Here is a 22,289-nt window from a genome sequence, read left to right as displayed (position 1 = left end):
CCAACCAGAATGGAAGAGCAAAACCCATTACACTAGGAAGAGCACCAAAGTGAGGAAGAGAAGGAGATTTGAAGCCCTTGATTTTTAATGTTGCAGACACTTTCTAAAAAAACTTCACAAAATAGGTAGGAAAAATTCCTTGGCACCAACAGGGAGAAGAGGAATCTATTTGCGACAATGCTGCATCCTCGACCATAGAAACATTTCTGCGCTTTAGAGCCCATGAGTAGACTGCAGAGGCATAATATGTAATAGGAATGCTATATAAGATTTGCTTTTGCTTTACAAATTTTAGAAAAAGTACAAGCATTTGTAACAGTGTGCGCATTCCAAGGATTCGATGGTTTAATATGCATAGAATGCTGACAGGAGGAAGTTTTGTTACTTTAAGGAAAGTAGGCATCATAGAATGTTACAGCACTGTGGCAATAACATAAAATTAGCTGCAACAGAAAACACAAAGTCCACATCAAAATTCCAAAAAGAGGTCAGTAAATAGTGGGAAGGGTGGGGGGAGGGTGGAAAACCACCGATCTTTGACATTTTAAATAAATCACCATTGTTTCTGCTGAAACATTGACCCAGAAGTTACTATGAAGATAAGGCAGAGTTTGAAGCACTTGACATTACTGTTAAGTAAACGCCCCAGTAACCTTTGGTAATCAAGGGTTACACAATACTAAAGCCAACTGCAACACTGCTAGACTATTTGCGCTGCTCTGCCTTGCAAAAACAGTAACTCATTGCCATCCTTTCAATGTGTTTCAAGTATTTGCTGCAATTGCGCTGGTAAAACAAATTCATTGCAAAATATAATGAATGGTATATAATAATGCAAGTACCTTTAAGATTTATCTTCTTGCAAATGCAAATATTTCCAACTCCGAAAGAAAACAGAAACTGGATTATTATTCTTGTAAGTAGTAAATTGTTTCTAACTAAGTGCAGATCTTCTACTTTTTCCTGAAAATCAAACAAAGCTGCAAATGCTGGAAATTTAAAATAAAAGCAGAAAGTGCTGGAAATACTCAGCAGGTCAGGCCACATTGGTGGGAAGAAAAACAGAGTTAGCACTTCAGGTCAAAGGCCCTTTATTTGATCAAGAGTCTTTGACCTGAAACTTAAGTTTCTTTACACTTACCCCATTTCTTTTCTACACCCAGTTTGAAATCAATTCATCTCAGTTCCTTCACCATTATTCCTATTAAACCTAAAATTCCTTCCCCTTCACCCGGTCTCACCTATCATCTGCTAGCTTGTACTCCCTCAACCTTCTTATTCTAGCTTATTCCCCCTTCCTTTCAGTCCTGATGAAGGGGCTTGGCCCAAAGCATCGACTTGTTTATTCCTCTTTATAGATGTTGCCGAGTTCCTTGCACTTTGTGTGTATTGCTCAAGAAGTCAATCTGTTGTTTCTGTCATTCTCCAAATCAATCTTGACAAGCAGTTATCAGCACATATCTCCAGCCATTTAAAACACAAACTAGTGAGCTGCAAGAATGGAAGGAAAAACATCTAGTAAATGAGGCATATCACCCAGATGCTCAGGCTGAGCAAATTCTGGGTCATTATGTTGCAATTTGAGCCAAAATGCATCATTAAGTGCATTTTTTGTGGATTAATGCATTTTAACCATACATAAATGACACATTTTTATACAAAATTCTAAATAATTATAGACCATTGAATTAAATTGGTCTTTTTTTAAATCACTTACTACACTACAATGGCACAGTAAGTGGCTTAAGTTTTAAGATTTTACAGGAAATGCCCCATTCATTTTTTTTGCTACTGTTCAGATGCCAGCTATAACTGCAGAGTCAGTCTGCAACAACTTGTCAGACACCCTGTCTACCTTCCAGCAATACCGCCAAGAATCTGTGGCAGTGATGTGAAAATAGACGCCTTCTAGTTTGGTAGTCACTTTGCCATTTGCTACTGATAAACCTAGGAGATCTTTCTCTGCTTTAAAAGATGCCAATATGCACTCAAGCTGTTGTGACGTAGAAGATACTAATACACTGAAAAAATTGAGCAATTCCCATAGAATCAGCAAATGAAGATATTAAATCATGGTATTTGGGAAACAATGTTTGTAATTCATAAACATGAGGAAGTCTGCAAATACTGGAAATCCACGCAACACACACAAAACACTGGAGGAACTCAGCAGGTCAGGAAGCATCAATGGAAATGAATAAACAGTCAACGCTTCAGGCCGAGACTCTTCTTCAGGACTAAGAAGGAAGGCAGAAAATGCCAGAATAAAAAGCTTTTTCTGTACAAAATATACTATCAGGTGGAAAACAAGCAAAAATAATCCACCAGGATTCTAGGTCCCAATTATTACTGAGCAACTTCTTCTGGATGCAGAGAAGAGTAGCTACCAGATAGAGTTGTTGAAAAGTCTTCTGATCCACAATTACTGTCAATAAGGTACAGCAGCACCTTGGTTGTGCTTCTAGAGGACCAATGGCACCTAAATTATGTAAAATTAAGGCATTCATGTAAAATTAGGGAGATGTACTTTAAATAGGAAAACAGAAATACATCTTATACTCTCATCGTGCTTTGAATGTTAAGTAACTGGCTCAATAGAAATAATTAAATGAGACAGTTGCGTTTTATCTTTAGCTAAATGTTCTTATGCTGAACTTACCAGCACAGCCAACTGCCGATAAGCCTTTTTCAGCTCAGCATCAGTGGCCATTACCTCCACGCCCAGAACTTTAAAAGGATCCAGCTCCTCCTCTGGTACATCAGCCATTGCCAACAGCCGGTCAACCTCGTGATCTGGCTGGAACCTATTAGCACTAGGTGACTTGGGTGAAGGAGGTGAAGGGGGAGACTGGCCCGCAGTCCGCCATTTAGCAGTTAGCCAGAATCTCATTTTCAATTTTTCCCATAGTCTTTTCAAATAATTCCAAGTTCTAGATTCTTCTATACATGAATACAAGCTTTGCAGAAAACAAACAGTTCCTAAGTGGGGAAAGTTTTCTTGACCCCAAATGGGTAGCCTCTGAAAAATTATGAAAACACCAGACTTTGCATATTTGTAGCCAAGTCGTAAGCATCCTATAAATAACATTAGTACTAGAAAAAGCAGAGCAAGCAGCATTTTTAAAAACTTTAGAGTCATCTTTAGAAGAGAAAGGCAAAACCGCCTAAGCTTCTCCGACCCTAACTTTGCCTGTTTAAGAAGCCACAAACTTGAGGTCCTTGCACTGCCCTTTAAGGAAATAAAATCCTCTTTGTGTATCTGGCAACATGAATACACAAGCTTTCCCCCTGTCTCCACGTACTCTCCACACTTGTGAGTCACAAAAAGAATGACATCCATAACAATTTTAACATAGGTTACACATCTCCAAAGTAACTCCTCAGATTGTCTCTGCACTCCATTCTTTAACCTCTGCCTGTTTTCAGTATGCTGTCGCTTCCTCTCAGCCTTTGAGTGCCGTTGCTTATTTGCTGAAGACTTGCTATTCTTCTTTATGTGCTCCCTCACATCTTCCCTATCGCAGGTGTTTGAAGAATCTTTTGTCACCGATTTGTTCCTTTGCCGCTTGCCGCTTTTTCTGTTAGTCATTTTCATGGGATGTCGGACATCTTCCGTTAACTTTACATCGCTTTCGGCCGTACCTTCATGTTCATTGAAATCATCACACTTGTCCATTGCATCTTCTTGTGAAGCAGTGGCAGAACGCATGCAGTCTAAGTTGTCAAGAAATGATAGATTGTCATTTGTTCTGAAAGGGAAGCTGTGGTCTTCATAGCTATTGGGTTCAAAGAATCCTTCCAAAAACATTCCAGTCGTGGCAGAACTTTCCAACCGAGGAATGGATGATAGGCACGCATACCCTTGTGAATCCTTCTCAGTCATACCTTCACGATTGGTTATTGCATCAGAAAGAGGGTATGGCTTATCATTACTGGCTAACTCTGCCTCTCGGTTTTGAAATTCACAGCCATCACATGATATGCCAGAAGAATAGAGAGATGGCAGTTTCCCTGTAAAATCCAGCTGTCCACTGGGGATGCTCAGCCCTGCCTGATCCAATGTTTTCAGTTCTTCATCTAGAAGTTGATCTAAACATGATTCTTTGTGACTAAAGCACTTAATGCCACCAAGAGGCCAATCTGATAAGGATGAATCGTTCCCTGGATCAGTTTCTGTCACAGGTTGTTGACTTGTTCTTGGCCAGGTCTGATTACCAATCGCGGTGCAGACATGTTCCAAAATAGGTCTACTCGAGTCACCGCTGTCACATCGTGTGTGACAGGAGTATTTTGGAAAAGCATTTGATTTATCAGCATGGGGAGAGTCGACAACTGGCTGATTTATCCGAGTAAAGCGACGATGGTTGTGATGGGACAATTGCGATGCAACTTGATGCTGTTCCTCCTCCTTCTCATACCAGTGGGCTTTGTTTCTTTCTAGCCACTGCGCATCTCCTTGCCCACCATAGTGATCACTTCTCTCCATTGCCGCAGAATCGCAAGTTGATGTCGATCATGTTTGTTCCATCTTCACCTGAAATCAATGAGATATAATCAATGCATTAATTGGTCAAGGAGAGACTTAAATACATGTAAATATATAAAACTTGCAAAAATTACATTGCATTTATGCAGTTACCTTCAGATTTAAAAGTACATAAAATAGCCTACCTGTCTTTGTGCAAGACAAATAATGTTCTATACAAACATATCCACCTATAACTATTCACAACTCAAGCTTGCTCACAATCAATATGCTGTAATGCAGAACGTAGACTGCAATTACTTCTACTGATCAATTATTCACATCCAGAGAGAAACATTACAGTATCCATGCCAACCAGTGCTTTCTTACCCATCTCACAACAATTCCCCTCAGTTTTCTTCTCACCTATCCTGAAAGCATAAAGCTATGCTGAGGGATAGTGTCATCATCCCTTCTTTGATGATGTCTCTGAGAAAGGACTGAATCTGGAACTTTATGGCTACAGAATTAAGTTGCTTATTAACAAATAATACACAAAAGCACAGAAAATTTTAAAAAGATCCACACTTCAAACTTGTATTGTTTTAATTTGAGATTAACTTACCTCCAATTTTCCCAACCATGTTTTTTTAAACATCTGGCCAAGTAGTATAACTGGGATTAGGAGTTGCAGCTGCCCTTTAACTATTTAACAGGAATGAGTAAGGTATATGGTGGATAACAAACAACTCCACATCCTAGTGAAAATAGTTAAGGTGATTAAAATAATAAAATAGGAAAGTTATCAATACATTTTATTTATTTCCTTCTTAATGCTGAGAATATATTCCAAAACCCTTACAAATTCTGGAATTGTTTCTGTGGACTAGGGGTAGTAAATATGACTCCACTAATACAGAGAGAGAGAGAAACAGGAACTACTGACCTGTCAGAGTAAGGAAAAAGCTGGAACAATAATGAAACTTGAAATAACAGAACACTCTGAAAAAGAATGAGAGGATTAAGCAGTCAACACGGATTTGAAAGGAAAATCATGTATGATTTTCCACTGGAGTTCTTAAGAGAGAAGGGTGAACCAATAGTCATGATGCATTTGGATCTTTAGGAGAGCCCCAATAAGGCCCACTCAGGTTGGTCAACAAGGTTAGAACATGTGGAACATTACAGACAAGGTTTAAGAATTGTGATCTGAAAGAAAGCAAAGATCTTTCTCAGGTAGCCTTGGAGAAACCACAGGCATCAGTGCTTGGGCTCCAGTTATTTACAATATATATAATTGGACCGAGAGGATCAAATACCATATTTCCAAGTTTGCTAATTAGGCAAAGCTGAGTCAAATTTTCAGCAAAGAACAACATGAGCTTCAAAAGAATATATACATGCTGAGTGAAATGAACAAAAATATGGCAAATACAGCATAATATGGAAAAAATGCAAGGTATCCACTTTGCTGCATAAACAAAAAAGCAGACTGTTAACTGGTGAAAGATAAGGTTATACTGATGTGCATACACAGGTCACTAAAGTCAACATGCAGGTACACCGAGTGATTAGGAAGGCAAATAATATGTTGAATTTTATTACAAAAAGATGATTACTACAATCACAGTGGTGCTAGAAAGTTTGTGAACCTTTTAGAATCGTCTCTATTTCTGCATAAATATGACCTAAAACGTGATCAGGTCTTCATGCAAGTTCTAAAACTAGATAAAGAGAACTCAAATAAATAACACAAAAACATTATACTTGTTCATTTATTTATTGAGAAAAATGATCCAATATTACTTGTATTTGTTGGAAAAAGTATGTGAACCTCTAGGATTATCGGTTCATTTAAGGGGAAATTAGAGTCAGGTGTTTCAATCAATGGGATGACAATCAGGTGTGTGTAGGAGGCCTTGCCCTTTTTAAAGAATATAAACCTAGATCTTCACCACTACAGGTTTTTAAAACAGGGAGAGAGAAACCGGGGAATTATAGACCGGTTAGTCTGACATCGGTGGTGGGGAAAATGCTAGAGTCGGTTATCAAAGATGTGATAATAGCACATTTGGAAAGAGGTGAAATCATCGGACAAAGTCAGCATTGATTTGTGAAAGGAAAATCATGTCTGACAAATCTTATAGAATTTTTTGAAATGTAACTAGTAGAGTGGATAGGGGAGAGCCAGTGGATGTGGTATATTTAGATTTTCAAAAGGTCCCACACAGGAGATTAGTGTGCAAACTTAAAGCACACGGTATTGGGGGTATGGTATTGATGTGGATAGAGAATTGGTTGGCAGGCAGGAAGCAAAGAGTGGGAGTAAATGGGACCTTTTCAGAATGGCAGGCAGTGACTAGTGGGGTACCGCAAGGCTCAGTGCTGGGACCCCAGTTGTTTACAATATATATTAATGATTTAGATGAGGGAATTAAATGCAGCATCTCCAAGTTTGCGGATGACACGAAGCTGGGCGGCGGTGTTAGCTGTGAGGAGGATGCTAAGAGGATTCAGGGTGATATTTCAATAGGCCGGATGGGCGGTAGATGGCTCGGGATTCTAGAACCAGGAGCTCTCCACCCTGTGGGACTATGCCTTCACTCAAAACAGAGGGTGAAAGGTTTCTAGATGTTAAAGGAATCAATGATGTACAAAGACAGTGCAGGCAAATAGCATTGAAAATTAGACAGGAATTGTTGGAGAAGGGTGAAGAGCCCAAATGGCCTACTCCTGTTCAAACATAGAAACATAGAAAATAGGTGCAGGAGTAGGCCATTCAGCCCTTCGAGCCTGCACCTCCATTCAGTATGATCATGGCTGATCATCCAACTCAGAACCCTGTACCTGCTTTCTCTCCATACCCCCGATCCCTTTAGCCACAAAGGTCATATCTAACTTCCTCTTAAATATAGCCAATGAACCGCCTCAACTGTTTCCTGTGGCAGATAATTCCACAGATTCACCACTCTCTGTGTGAAGAAGTTTTTCCTCATCTCGGTCCTAAAAGGCTTCCCCTTTATCCTTAAACTGTGACCCCTCGTTCTGGACTTCCCCAACATTGGAAACAATCTTCCTGCATCTAGCCTCTCCAATCCCTTTAGAATTTTATACGTTTCAATAAGATCCCCCCTCAATCTTCTAAATTCCAGTGAGTATAAGCCTAGTCAATCCAGTCTTTCTTCATATGAAAGTCCTGCCATCCTAGGAATCAATCTGGTGAACCTTCTCTGTACTCCCTGTATGGCAAGAATGTCTTTCCTCAGATTAGGGGACCAAAACTGCACACAATATTCTAGATACGGTCTCACTAAGGCCTTGTACAACTGCAGTAGAACCTCCCTGCTCCTGTACTCAAATCCTTTTGCTATGAATGCCAACATACCATTTGCCTTTTTCACCACCTGCTGTACCTGCATGCCCACCTTCAATGACTGGTGTACAATGACACCCAGGTCTCGTTGCACCTCCTCTTTTCCTAATCAGCCACCGTTCAGATAATAATCTGTTTTCCTGTTCTTGCAACCAAACTGGATAACTTCACATTTATCCACATTAAATTGCATGAATTTGCCCACTCACCTAACCTATCCAAGTCACCCTGCATCCTCTTAGCATCCTCCTCACAGCTAACACCGCCGCCCAGCTTCATGTCATCCGCAAACTTGGAGATGCTGCATTTAATTCCCTCATCTAAATTATTAATATATATTGTAAACAACTGGGGTCCCAGCACTGAGCCTTGCGGCACCCCACTAGTCACTGCCTGCCATTCTGAAAAGGTCCCGTTTACTCCCACTCTTTGCTTCCTGTCTGCCAACCAATTCTCTATCCACATCAATACCATACCCCCAATACTGTGTGCTTTAAGTTTGCACACTAATCTCCTGTGTGGGACCTTGTCAAAAGCCTTTTGAAAATCTAAATATACCACATCCACTGGCTCTCCCCTATCCACTCTACTAGTTACATCTTCAAAAAATTCTATAAGATTCGTCAGACATGATTTTCCTTTCACAAATCCATGCTGGCTTTGTCCGATGATTTCACCTCTTTCCAAATGTGCTGTTATCACATCTTTGATAACCGACTCTAGCATTTTCCCCACCACCGATGTCAGACTAACCGGTCTATAATTCCCTGGTTTCTCTCTCCCTCCTTTTTTTAAAAAGTGGGGTTACATTAGCCACCCTCCAATCCTCAGGAACTAATCCAGAATCTAAGGAGTTTTGAAAAATTATCACTAATGCATCCACTATTTCTTGGGCTACTTCCTTAAGCACTCTGGGATGCAGACCATCTGGCCCTGGGGATTTATCTGCCTTTAATCCCTTCAATTTATCTAACACCACTTCCCTACTAACATGTATTTCCCTCAGTTTTTCCATCTCACTAGACCCTCGGTCCCTTACTATTTCTGGAAGATTATTTATGTCCTCCTTAGTGAAGACAGAACCAAAGTAGTTATTCAATTGGCCTGCCATGTCTTTGTTCCCTATGATCAATTCACTTATTTCTGACTGTAAAGGAACTACATTTGTCTTGACCAATCTTTTTCTTTTCACGTATCTATAAAAGCTTTTACAGTCAGTTTTTATGTTCCCTGCCAGCTTTCTCTCATAATCTTTTTTCCCTTTCCTAATTAAGCCCTTTGTCCTCCTCTGCTGATCTCTGAATTTCTCCCAGTCCTCAGGTGTGCCCGCTTTTTTTTGCTAATTTATATGTTTCTTCTTTGGACTTGATACTATCCCTAATTTCCCTTGTCAGCCATGGGTGCACTACCTTCCCTGGTTTATTCTTTTGCCAAACTGGGATGAACAATTGTTGTAGTTCATCCATGCGATCTTTAAATGCTTGCCATTGCATATCCACTGTCAACCCTTTAAGTATCATTTGCCAGTCTATCTTAGCTAATTCACGTTTCATACCTTCAAAGTTAACCTTCTTTAAGTTCAGAACCTTTGTTTCTGAATTAACTATGTCACTCTCCATCTTAATGAAGAATTCCACCATATTATGGTCACTCTTACCCAAAGGGCCTCGCATGACAAGATTGCTAACTAACCCTTCCTCATTGCTCAATACCCAATCTAGAATGGCCTGCTCTCTAGTTGGTTCCTCGACATGTTGGTTCAGAAAACCATCCTGCATACATTCCAAGAAATCCTCTTTCTTAGCACCCTTACCAATTTGGTTCACCCAATCTATACGTAGATTGAAGTCACCCATTATAACTACTGTTCCTTTATTGCACGCATTTCTAATTTCCTGTTTAATGCCATCCCCAACCTCACTACTACTGTTAGGTGGCCTGTACACAACTCCCACCAGCATTTTCTGCCCCTTAGTGTTATGCAGCTCTACCCATATCGATTCCACATCGTCCAGGCTAATGTCCTTCCTTTCTGTTGCGTTAATCTCCTCTTTAACCAGCAATGCTACCCCATCTCCTTCTCTTTCCTGTCTATCCCTCCTGAATATTGAATATCCCTGGATGTTGAGCTCCCATCCTTGGTCACCCTGGAGCCATGTCTCTGTGATCTCAACTATATCATATTCATTAATAACTATCTGCACATTCAATTCATCCACCTTGTTACGAATGCTCCTTGCATTGACACACAAAGCCTTCAGGCTTGTTTTTACAACACTCTTAGCTCTTATAGAATTATGTTGAAAAGTGGCTCTTTTTGATTTTTGCCCTGGATTTGCCTGCCTGCCACTTTTACTTTTCACCTTACTACTTTTTGCTTCTACCCTCATTTTACACCCCTCTGTCTCTCTGCACTTGTTCCCATCCCCCTGCCACATTAGTTTAAAGCCTCCTGAACAGCAGTAGCCAATGCTCCCCCAGGACACTGGAATTCAGAAATTATATAAGTAGTAGTCAAGTACCTCTTTGCTCTTGTGAAGAGTCAAGGAAGCCATAATTAAAGTTACAGAATTTACCAGGGATTACAGAATCTTTTCATCCACAAAAATCAAAATTGGAGCGTTCACTTTTGCATGGATATTCAAATTTGATGTACATTAAGATTTTAAAAATGCATTTTCTTAGCAATGTACTTTTCTCATATGCAGGTTGCTTTTAAGCAGGTCAATTATATACAAGCTGTTATGTCTGTAGTTGGCACTTGGTGGGGCTGTGCAAGACTCCATGCTTTTCCTGCTAGGAGGTTGCTAGGAAATGCTGGGAGATGGGATGCCATTTCTCTCTGGTGTGGAACACATGAATACTTCACAGTTACAATATCTGGCCGCAAAGTGGACAATTAGGATAGCACAGTGGCCCAGTTGGTAGAGCTGCTGCCTCAGTGCCAAAGACCCAAGTTCAATCCTAGCTGTAGGTCCTGTCTAAGTGAATTTTGTACATTCCCCTTGTAACCTCAATGGGTTTCCCTTGGATGCTCCAATTTCTTCTCATATCCCAAAGATGTGCAGATGGTAAGTTCATTGCCAAAGTGTGTGTGAGGGATAGAATCTGGAGTTTATGTCAAAGTGGAAAAAGATAAAAAATGGAATACAAGGTTAGTATAAATGATGGTTGCCTGGATTCATTGGGCCAAGGGACCTGTTTCTGTGATGCATCTACAACCCCCTGCCACACCAGGTGAACCGAGCTAATGAAGCACAGGGGTTGATTCAGAGCTCTCAATAGGCCACAACTCTAATTTCTTCACACAGAGGGTTGTGACACATTGGAATTTTCCACCTTAGCTAGCTGTGAGTGTCTGGGAGTAAGTTATGTCTAACCCTGAGATTGATTTGGGCACAAAGGAAATCACGCACTGGGAAAGATAGGGTGATAATAAAAGACTGAACAGGTTCAAGGGCCTATAAAACTTACATTGGCTCCAGTTTTTTATGTTATTTGTGTGCTGCATTGTATTTAACTATTGACAGCCAAAGAGTAGATTTGTATTAAAGGTTTGTATTCTTACATTTGTAACTCATTGCACAGGATAGATTCCTAGGAATCAGCATGAAAAAGGGTCAAGATATATGGAGCAGCGTGTAACCAATGGTGTTCCTATGCCTAGAACATGGTGCAAAGCTTTGCCCATCCAGCTACTGCCACTCCACAACTCAATGAGAAGAGGCTGCTCTGAGGACTGGCAATTGGTGAGTCAGATTAGTAGTATAGCTATCCGATGCTGTTGTAATCAGGCTACACCATGGGAGAGACAGTGAGAGTGCGGCCATTGCTGATGACCTGGCACCACTGCTCCACATGCTGATATCTATACATTGTATATACAAAAATCTACATAACTGTGTCTTAAATAGATATAATGAAGTCATCTCTGCTGTTTCCCTGGGCTGAGAATTACACAGATTCACAACTTTCTGGGAAAAGCAATTCTTCTCATTTCCATCCTAAATCTATTACCCTGCATCTTGTTATAAACACAGTGCACAAATGCACACCTAAGCTTTAAGCAGCCATGATCTTGTTGAATGGCGGAGCAGACTCAGAACATAACAGCACAGTACAGACCCTTTGGCCAAAAATGTTGTGCCAACCTTTTAATCAACTCTAAGATCAATCTAACCCTTCACTCCTACACAGGGCTCCATTTTTCTTTTGTCTATGTGCCTATCAGTGAGTTTTTAAAATGCCCTTGATATATCTGCCTCCACCACCACCCTTGGCAGGATGTGGTGGTCTATAATTCTCCAAGATTCACTGGTCTATCATTCCCAGGGTTATCCCTTTTCTTGAACAAAGGAATAACATTTGCCTCCTTCAAATCCTATGGCCAGAGAGGATGTAAAGATCATCACCAAAGACACAGCAATCTCTTCCCTCACTTCTTACAGTAACCTGGGGTATATCCCATCTGGCCCTGGGAACTTAACTATCACAATAAAAAGCACATTCTCTTTCTTAACATTGACATATTCCAGCATATCAGCCTGCTTTATGCTGTCTTCAAGGTCCCTCTTACTGGTGAATACTGAAGCAATGTATTCATTAGGGACTTTTCCTACCTCCTCCAACTCCAGGCACATGTTTCCTCTGCTATCCCAGATCAGTCCTACCCTCACTCTGGTCATCCTCCTGTTCCTCACATATGTGTAGAACACTTTGGGGTTTCCCTTTATCCTGTTCACCAAGGCCTTTTCATGGTCACCTTCTAGCTCTCCCAAGTCCATTCTTCAGCTCCTTCCTGGATGCTATGTAACTCTCTCTCGAGGGCTGCGTGATCTTGGGTTCCTAAACCTTAAGTTAGCTTCTTTCTTCCTCTTGACCAGATGTTCCACATTTCTTGTCAACCATGGTTTCATCATTCTACCATCCTTTCCCTGCCTCAAATCCACCCAGAATCTCCAGCAAAAGAACCTCCACATTTCCATTGAGTACACCCATTCCCAACTGATGCTCCTCAGTTCCTGCCTAATAGCATCATAATTCCCTCTTCCCCCAATTAACGACTTTCACATACGGTCTGCTCCTATCCCTCTCCAAGGTTATGGTAAAAGGTCATGGAACTGTCTCTGAAAAGCTCATCCACTGAGAGATCTGATACCTGACCTGGTTCATTGCCTAGCACCTGATCCAATATGGCCCCTCCTCTAGGTGGCCTGTCTATGTATTGTGTCAGGAATTCTTTCTGGATATACCTAACAAATTCCACCTCATCTAAACCTTTGGCAATAAGGAGTTGTCTGTAAGTATTAGGGAAGTTGAAGTCACCCTTGACAACAACCCTGTTTTTTTTTGCTTTGCACCTTTCCAAAATCTGCTGCCCGATCTATTCCTCAGTGTCTCTTGTTACTATTGGAGTGAGTCTATAGAATACTCCCAACAGAGTGACTGCTCCCCTCCCATTTCTGACTTACACCTACACTGACTCTGTAGACAATCCCTCCACAATATCCTCCCTTTCTGAAGCTGTGATACTACTGTGATTAGCAATGCCGCTCCCCCACCTCTTATCTCCCTCTTAGTCCCTTTAATCCCTGGAGCATCCAGCGGCCACTCCTGCCCCTGTGACAGCCAAGTCTCCGTAGTGGCCACAGCATCATAGTTCCATATACTGACTCATGCTCTAAGACCATCACCCTTGGTCCTGATACTTTCTCTATTAAAATAGACACACTTCTACTGACTGTAACTTTTGCCCTACCAACTGCCTACCCTTCCTCACAGTCTCTCAACGTGCTGCATCTACCTGTACACTAACTGCTCCATTCTCTGACCTATCACTCTGGTTTAAGCTCATCCTCCTGCCAACTGCTCTTGCAAATCTGCCCACAAGGATATCGGTTCCCCTCAAATTCAGGTGTAACCTGTCACTTTTCTACATGTCATATCTTCCCTAGAAGAGATCCCAGTGATCTACAAATCTGTAAGCCTGCCCCCTGCTCCGATTTCTTGTTTTTATGTTTGACTGCACAGTCCAGAGTAACTATGGTAACATATTCATCAGAGGACATTGGCTGTTTTGAAAATCTAGGTGGGTATGTCCTTTTTAGAGGACAAGAACGCTGTGATGTACCTACACTCTGCAGGGCAGCACTAGCCAAGTATCGTCAAGACTCCAAATACTCCCATCTGGATTACATAAAGTGACTGGCCCTTCAGCCCAACTCATTCATGTCAACCAAGATGTCTATCTAAGCTAGTTCCATTATTGTAGTTGCTTTCCTCCACTGCCTCTCTAAAAGGTATGCACCATGTACAGCATGGGGGTGGGGGGAGAATGGGAAAAGGGCGTAACCTCTCACTGACCCAAAAAAAGATATTATGCAAGTGTAATCACACCATACTAATGTAATTGCTCGTTAGCATTAAAAACAATTTTCTGACCACAAACAACCAGCTAAGGAAATAAATACAGTTCATCACTCATTTTACTGTTTTACATTCACTTGATCTAAAAAAAAGCATAGTACCAATCATTGGCTGCTACTTCAGAACAAAATGCTTTATAGCACTGCAATCAATTGTCTTGCACACTGTTCATACAGATTATATCATTACAGTGCACTGAGGTAGTGCAAGGTAAAACAATAACAATACAGCTTAAAGTGCAATGCAGGGGGACAATAAGATGCACAATGGTAATGAGGTAGATTGTGAGGTCAAGAATCCATCTTATTGTACTAGGAATCCATTCAATAGTCATTTAACAGCAAGGTAGACACTGTCCTTGAGCCTGGTGGAATGTGCTTTCAGACTTTTATATCTTCTGCCTGATGGGAGAGAGGGAAGAAGAAAGAACATCCAGTGCGGATCGGGTCTTTGATTATGTTGGCTGCTTTACCAGGGCAGTGGGAAGTGTAGACAGATTCCATAGAGGGGAGGCTGGTTTTACTGATGTGCTAAGCTGTCTCCACATTCTCTGCATTCTTGTGGTCATGTGCAAAGTAGTATTTGTAGGTAACATTAGATTTAGAATTGTTAACCTGGTGATAAACTGACAGTGGTAGTTCAAGCAAATTTCAGGTTACTTCTGCAGCAATGCTATTTGTATTTTCCATTCTGAGTTCCAATTTTCCCCATTTACAGTGGGCATCGTGGTGTAAATTTGAGCATTACATTCTGAACCAACTCACTGGAGCACAGCAGTACTGCCACTGATGAGGGCATAAAATTACTTGGCCACATTAATACATGACTTGTATTATAGACGTGGATACAGGAATATGTAACAGATGGAAACATTCTCACTATTTCCTTGAAATATTAAACCACTACTACTTAGCTTGTGTAGTTTTAATACAGCTGAAAATATGTTCATCAGAATCAACCAGTTTGAATACAGATAGCCAGTCTTTGAACCTCAGTAATTTGACACCATAAGCACTTAAAATTACATAATAAAACCCATACTGAATAAACTACTTAATAGTTTCAGTTGCGAACACTTGTTTTATAACAAACTAACTCTCTTGTTTTTGATACAGAGCAGTTTCATTGTGTCTGCATGCTCTAGAAAATTACCTCTTGTAGTCTTCCCAAACCATTTCAAATCGGCAGTCAATTTCAACCTGAGAATTTGGGTAATTAGGCAGCAGGGTCTGATTCAGCATAAAAGTTTGTGGAAATTTGGTTTTAAAATTAACTCACTTGGTTGAAAATTTCCCCAGCTTTTGCACTGACTTAAGGGGAAGTGTACAGCAAAGTTCCCTTGGGGGTGGAACTATAATGGCTGCTTTTCTTAATACACGTTAATGTGACTTTGGGTAGAGTGCACATTTCCAAATTTCAATTAGGAGGCATAGTGAACTGTCCGGATGGTAGTATAAACTTCAAGGAGATACAGACCAGCTGGTGAACTGAGAGGATTGGTGGCAGATTATGCCAAACTAGAGTTCCAAGTGCTGCAGTTTGAAGAGTGAGAAGAGACAAAGAACAAGGCACAATTCTAAAAACAAGAGATGCGGGGGGGGGGGGGGGGTACATATACAGTTTTGAAAGGAATGGGACAATTTGAAAAGGTGGTTAGATTGTGAGTTCTATAAATAGAGGTTGATTACTAGAGGAAGGAAATCATATGAATCTTTTTTAAAATATTGGTTCAGCTTCAAATCAAATATCAAGTCAAGTACTGGGTGCCAAATTTGAGCCTTAAAGATGTATAAAAGATTTATCAAAATTATCCCAGAAAGACTTGGAGTCATGTAAGTGGACTTAAGAGTCAGGGCTTGACCTCTTCGGAACAGAAGTTGGGAAGGGAACTGGTAGTTGTATTTAAAATCATGAAGGGTGTAGATAGAGAGAAATTCTTCACATTGGTCAAGCATCATAGGTTAAAGGTTGAAGGTAATTGGCACAAATAAATCAAAAGTAGCACTCAGAAAAATACTTCCTCACTGCAAGTGTACTGGGAGCAGTAGTAGTAGTGCAGATGCAACTGCAGCATTCAGAGGGGAGCTGGACAAGTACCTGACAGGAAAGAATTTATAGAAATGTGGGGAAAGGGCAGGGAAACAGAATCAGTTGTATTCCTCTTATAATTAATGGCCAAATGGCCTCCTTCGCGACTATAACCATCTGAAGATTCTGGCATCCAATCCAAATTGCCCTGATATGACTAGCACAAACATGCAAAAGCTTGAACATTTTGCTGAATTTGAATAGATTTTAAGGGTCTAACTTCTTCAGCTGCAATTGGTACCGGCAGCAGCACCAGCACCAATTTCAGCTGAGTCAGTTCTTGTACCATCTCAGTCTTCACCCCACAATATAGACCAACACTTGAGTACTGTGTGGCAGAATGGCATCTTTCAGGTGAGATATTAAACCAAAGTGGAGGCACAAAGGACCCCACATCCACTGGTTAAAGAGTGAGGGAGTTTTTCCAGGATCCTGATCAATATTTACCTTTTAAACAAGATCACCAAAATCATTTTATCATCTGTGGATCTTTCTGTGTACTACTTGACTGCTATGACTCCTGTATCCCAGCAGTGGCATTTTGAAAGCCTGCTGGTACCCCATTTATAACCCTTCCCACAAAGAACAGATACATTCTTGGCTATCCTCTCCCCACCCTGTAGTTTAAAAAAAAGACACCCTACTCAGACTGCACTCTGCTCTGGAACCCTGCTTGCCTTGTTGTGCTGGGGGATGGGTGCAAATCCCTGCCCTCCACTAGCTCTTCTGCAGTAATAAATTGCTCAGAACAGCAGATGTAGAACATAGTACATCACAGCGCAGTACAGGCCACTTAGCCCACCTCTTAACCTATTCCAAGTTCAATTTAACCCTTCCCTCCTATAGAGCCCTCAATTTTTCTAACATTCATGTGCCTATCTAAGGGTTTCTTAAATGTCCTTTATGTATGTGTCTACCACCACCCAGGCAGCATATCCCATGCACCCACAACTCTCTGTAAAAAAAAAATCTACCTTTAACATCCCCTACACTTTCCTACAATCACCTTTAAATTACTGTATGCCCCTACATACTAGCCATTTCCACCACAGGAAAAAGATTCTGGCTGTTCACTTGATCTATGGCTCTTATCATCTTGTACACCTCTATCAGTCCTAGCTCAATCTATCCCCTTAAGACACATTCTAATCCAGACAGCATCCTGTTAAATCTCCTCTGCACCCTCTTTAAAGATTCCTCATCCTTCCTATAATGAGGTGACCAAAATTTATCAGCTAGATTGCTCTCTAATGGTTTTATAGAGAGGGAACTGTGGTCACCCACCGAGAGATCTGATAACTGACCTGGTTCAGTGTCTAGCATCAGATCCGGTATGACCTCTCCCCTAGTCAATGTGTTGTGTCAGGAATCCTTCCTGAACACACATAACAAGTTCTGCCCCATCCAAACCTTTTGCACAAAGGAGGTGCTAATCAATATTGGGAGAATTTGAAGTCGTCCATGACAACAACTTCTGCACCTTTCCAAAATCTGTATCTCAATCCATTCCTCAGTGTCTCTGTTGCTATTAGGAAGTCTATAGAATATTACCAGTACAATAACTTCTCCCTTCCTGTTTCTGACTTTCACCCAAATGGTAGAAACTCAGTAAATAATCCCTCAACGACACCCTTCCTTTCTACAGTTGTGATACTATCCTTGATGAACAATGCCACGCCCCCACCTCTTTGACCCCACTTCGTCTGTTTTGAAACATCTGGAACCCAGACCAAACAGCAGCTATTCCTGCCCTTGTGACAGTCAATGGCCCTGTCATAGTAACATGTTTAGTATATCATCCTTGCTCTTGATACTTCTTGCATTAAAATACACACACCTCAACCCATCTCACTGACTGAAATTTTGCCCTATGAACCTTCCTCACAGTCTCTACATGCTGCATCTTCCTGTATACCAACTGCCCCATTCTCTGCAAAAACTGGTGTCTGACTAGGGCTGTGATATGAGGCATAAGAATGCCATCTCACATTATGTTGCTGTCTCCCCATGTCTTTGGTTAGCTACACAGCTCTCCCAATCCCAGATATTTCTCCATGACAACAAACTCAACATGGATTGCTCTATAACCCCTTTTAGTGCAATTCCATCAAAGCTCTTAAGCCTGGGAATAAGCGAGGCATGGAAAGAGGTGACAGGACAATGCTTTGATGAGGATAATTGGACTCTGCAACAGGATACAAAGAGAGTGACTGCTGAACAGTCTGCAGAGGGTCGTAGGCTCGGCCAGCCCCATCACGACGGGCACAACCCTCCACACCATTGAGGATATCTTCAAAAGCTGCATCCATCATGAAGGACTGTCACCATCATGGACCTGCCCTTTTCTCATTACTGCCATTGGAGAGGAGGTACAGGAGCCCGAAGACCCAAACTCATCAGGAATAGTTTCTTTGCCCTCCACCACCAGATTTCCTGAACGGTCCATGAACATTTTGGCATTATTTATTTTTGTAATTTCTAAGTATTTTAGGTCTTTGAACTGTACTGCTGCTGCAAGACAAAAAAATTCTTATCATGTAAATTAATGATAATAAATCTGATTCAAACTGAGTGAATGAAAACTTGGCAAATAAAGTTTCATGTAGGAAAGTGAGAGGTCATCTACCCTGGTAAGAGCAAACAAAGAGCAGATTGTTATCTCATAGGGAGACTGCAAATGAGTGTAGCACAGAGCCATCTATGTGCTTCTGTGCATGAAACACAAGTTAACATGTAGGTGAAACAAGTAATTAAGGTGGTAAAATAGTACATCGTCTTCAATTGCTGGAAATATGGAGGTTAAAAATGGAAAATAACCATCCTTACAAATTGAATTTTATTTCCAACCTGAACATTTAAAAGATTTCAATACAACTCAAGAATGACAATAAAACTTCTTTTTGAACGCAGATTCTCTAGTCTCACAGGCTGTTTGGAGGTGGTTACAAAAATAAAAAATAATAGTTTTTTCAATCAATTTTTCCCAAAAAGCCAAAGAAACATAAACAATCACCATTCACATCTTATCATTCTAAGTATATTTGAGTAACACAACCACTTACTCAACTAAGTCTGTTACCTAATCTGGCCAAACTTTCAAAACGTTAATTCTAGATTACAACACTTAATAAATTTCAAAAGGGATTTTATTAGCAGTAAATACCTTTTAAACATCCTTAAAGAGTCTTGAAAACCACGATATAAATTGTTTTTATTTGCCTAGGTTCCCCTCCTTTACCCAACTTCTGAGCATCTTTAACTAAGATACTTGCCATCACATTTTGTTTGATAACATTACCATGAAACCCATGAAATATTTTACATTCAAAAAGCTAATTAATGCATGTCTGACGGTTGAAAACATGCTTGGGTATGGAAATAGCTCTTGGATAACCCTTGTTTAATACTCTTGATTATGACATCCAGGGCCCATTGCTGGAAAGGACACTACAATCTAACGCAGCAGTACTTAAACTAATAAACAGCCTTAACACCATACCTTGTTACAAAATGGGTGACCCAGCCATTATCAATACTCTTCAGAGACTGTCTGCCTGGCATCTGTGGTTGCATAACCAGGACTTGTGATAAGCTCTAGTTGCTCATACCACCATCCACTACCTGCTCCTATGGCTTCACGTGACTCTAATCAGGGGGGCTAAGCAGGTGCTACACCTCGCCCAAGGGTGACCTGCAGGCTATCGGAGGGAAGAGCGTCTTACACCTCCTTTGGTAGAGACGTATCTCCACCCTGCCATGTACTATAGGAGAGCTAATAACATAACATTAACCATTTCAGCCAAGAAAATGTTTGAAAAGACAAAATGTTATGGTGAAAACATTCAAAGTATGAACCATTACTATCAATTGGCTAGTTTCCTTTTAATTTATAATCAGGTGAATATATTACCATACCAAACATACAAAAGTTACCTTCATCTTGCTCCATCCCCACATGCTCAGATGCCAACAGCTTGATGCAGTTAAAAACCACAGGAACCATTCATGAATATGCGTTGATGAACATGGAGAAGAAATAAGTGATTCTTGTCCAGCATTATGTGATGGACTCTAACAGTTTATGATCTAATTTATTCAGAGAACAACCTCACATTATTCTAGCATACTTAACATCACTGCACGCCAAGTGGTACTGTTAAATGGCTCATGTCTCTTAGCTCATAACATAATCAGCTTATATCATAAATATTATTTCTCACAGATTACATTTGGCTTCAAAATTTGACAACTTTTTATATTAAAACCTAGACCTATTGGAGAGGGTAGGGATCAACATAATCAACTTCAAATAAATTGATCAGCAAGTTATAAAATTCCTGCAGTTTTTTGTAATCTTTAAGCAATATGAAACCAAATCTGCTTGGAATTTCTATTTAGGTCTTACACTAATGCCAAAGAAAAACAGTATTCTAATCCCAAGACATTTACAGTTATAGCTTTCAAAAATTCAGAGACGTTGAAAACAAATGCTGGTCCTTTGGTAATTGGGCTATTTACAATCTAATGGTGAGGAACTGAAACCGCCCCTTCATGCGCCCGCCTCCTCTGTGCGTTCATTGGTTCCAGCTTTTACTCGGAGGAGAATCGCCTTTAGTCATTGGCTAGTACTGATATCAATAGCCGCTTCCAACAACGAAGATTGACGAGCACAACCCGCCCCTCCCCCTTTCTGTTTGGACTCAGTTACTAGATTTGAATCTTATAATGAAACAGCAAGGAACTCACCTCGACTTCCGGGCGCCACTCTTCTCACACAATGCTGGTAAAGGCATCGGCCGCCAAGCGGCCACCACCTCGACTCAAATGAGATTTTCACCGTTTGTTTCCAGCAAAACACCATTGAACCACTTTCTCAGAGTGTCGGGGCGGGTGCCAGTTTCATTTCCGGTGTGAACCGGAACGACGTCATCCTGGAGAACAAAGCCTTCCACGCGCTGTTGTCGCCCGGACTGCAGTCCTACAGGAGGTTGCTGGATGGCGTTAGCTGTGGCGTTCTACGGGGTCTTGAAGGAATTCGTCATTTGAAGTTCAGCAAGCCATTCATTGCTAAATATTAGAAAACACCTTTCATATAAGTTTCCAAGTAATCCATTGTATTTACTGCCATCAAGTTTAAATATGCAGTACTAGTGCATATTGATTCGGGTGCATACAATTTACGAAACATAATACTCACCCAAGGTTTTCCTATAGCCACAACTGTAGGCACCTGGCACCGCAGTCTTGTCAGTTCTCTAAAGTGCAAATTATACCTTTCTCGCCTTTTGCTTCCAATATCCTGGAAGTTTAAACTTATATCACTTTCGAGCAGTCTTGGCACAAGTCAAAATTGTAGACTGGTTTGTTGTTACACGTACCAAGATTTTGCATGCCATCCATACAGATTATTCATTCCAAAGGGCCATCATTGCTCCCTTCAGAGAGCAAATAGGGATGACTAGTTGTTGGCCAATTCTGCAACTGTAGCATAAATAGTATCTGCATCAGACAATCCTTCCAGGTGAGGCAACACTTAAGCTGCAAATCTGTTTGGGGTCATCTATTGTATCCAGTGTTCCTGATGTGGCCTCCTCTACGATAAGACCCATCATAAATTGGGAGACTGCTTTGTCGAGCACCTCCACTCCAGCCACCAAAAGCATAATTTCCTGCTGGGCATCTATTTTAATTCCCGTTCTGACATGTTGGTTGAGTACTGTACCTCCTGCCACGATGAGGTCGCTCTTAGGGTGGAAGAGCATATTCCTCAGCCTCCAACCTGATGATGATATCAACATCAATTTCTCTTCCAATATAAAAAAAAATCCATCTTCTTCTATTCCTCACTCTGATCTTTTACCTCTTCTCACCTGCCTAGCATCTCCCCCTAGTGCACTTCCTTTCCTTTCTTCTATGGTCCACTCTTCCCTATCCAAC

At 40.8% G+C, this 22,289-nt stretch overlaps 1 protein-coding gene across 1 annotated transcript in view; it reads right to left on the bottom strand.

Annotated features, from left to right (window-relative positions):
* Nucleotides 1-21,255, bottom strand: part of dnajc14 (DnaJ (Hsp40) homolog, subfamily C, member 14) — a 33,627-nt gene extending 12,372 nt beyond the window's left edge. Inside the window, exons 1-2 of the mRNA XM_059956334.1 lie at nucleotides 21,099-21,255; nucleotides 2,660-4,534 (exon numbers count right to left, since the gene is read on the bottom strand). Coding sequence (XP_059812317.1) covers nucleotides 2,660-4,486 — 1,827 coding nt within the window. The 5' untranslated portion in view covers nucleotides 4,487-4,534; nucleotides 21,099-21,255. The remainder of the gene's footprint in view (nucleotides 1-2,659; nucleotides 4,535-21,098) is intronic.
* Nucleotides 21,256-22,289: the final 1,034 nt, after the last annotated feature.

The sequence above is a fragment of the Hypanus sabinus genome, chromosome X1, assembly GCF_030144855.1.
Source record: "Hypanus sabinus isolate sHypSab1 chromosome X1, sHypSab1.hap1, whole genome shotgun sequence".
Classification (NCBI taxonomy): Eukaryota; Metazoa; Chordata; class Chondrichthyes; order Myliobatiformes; family Dasyatidae; genus Hypanus; species Hypanus sabinus.
The sequence above is the reverse complement of the archived record's forward strand: the minus strand, read 5'-3'. Positions and strand labels throughout refer to the sequence as shown.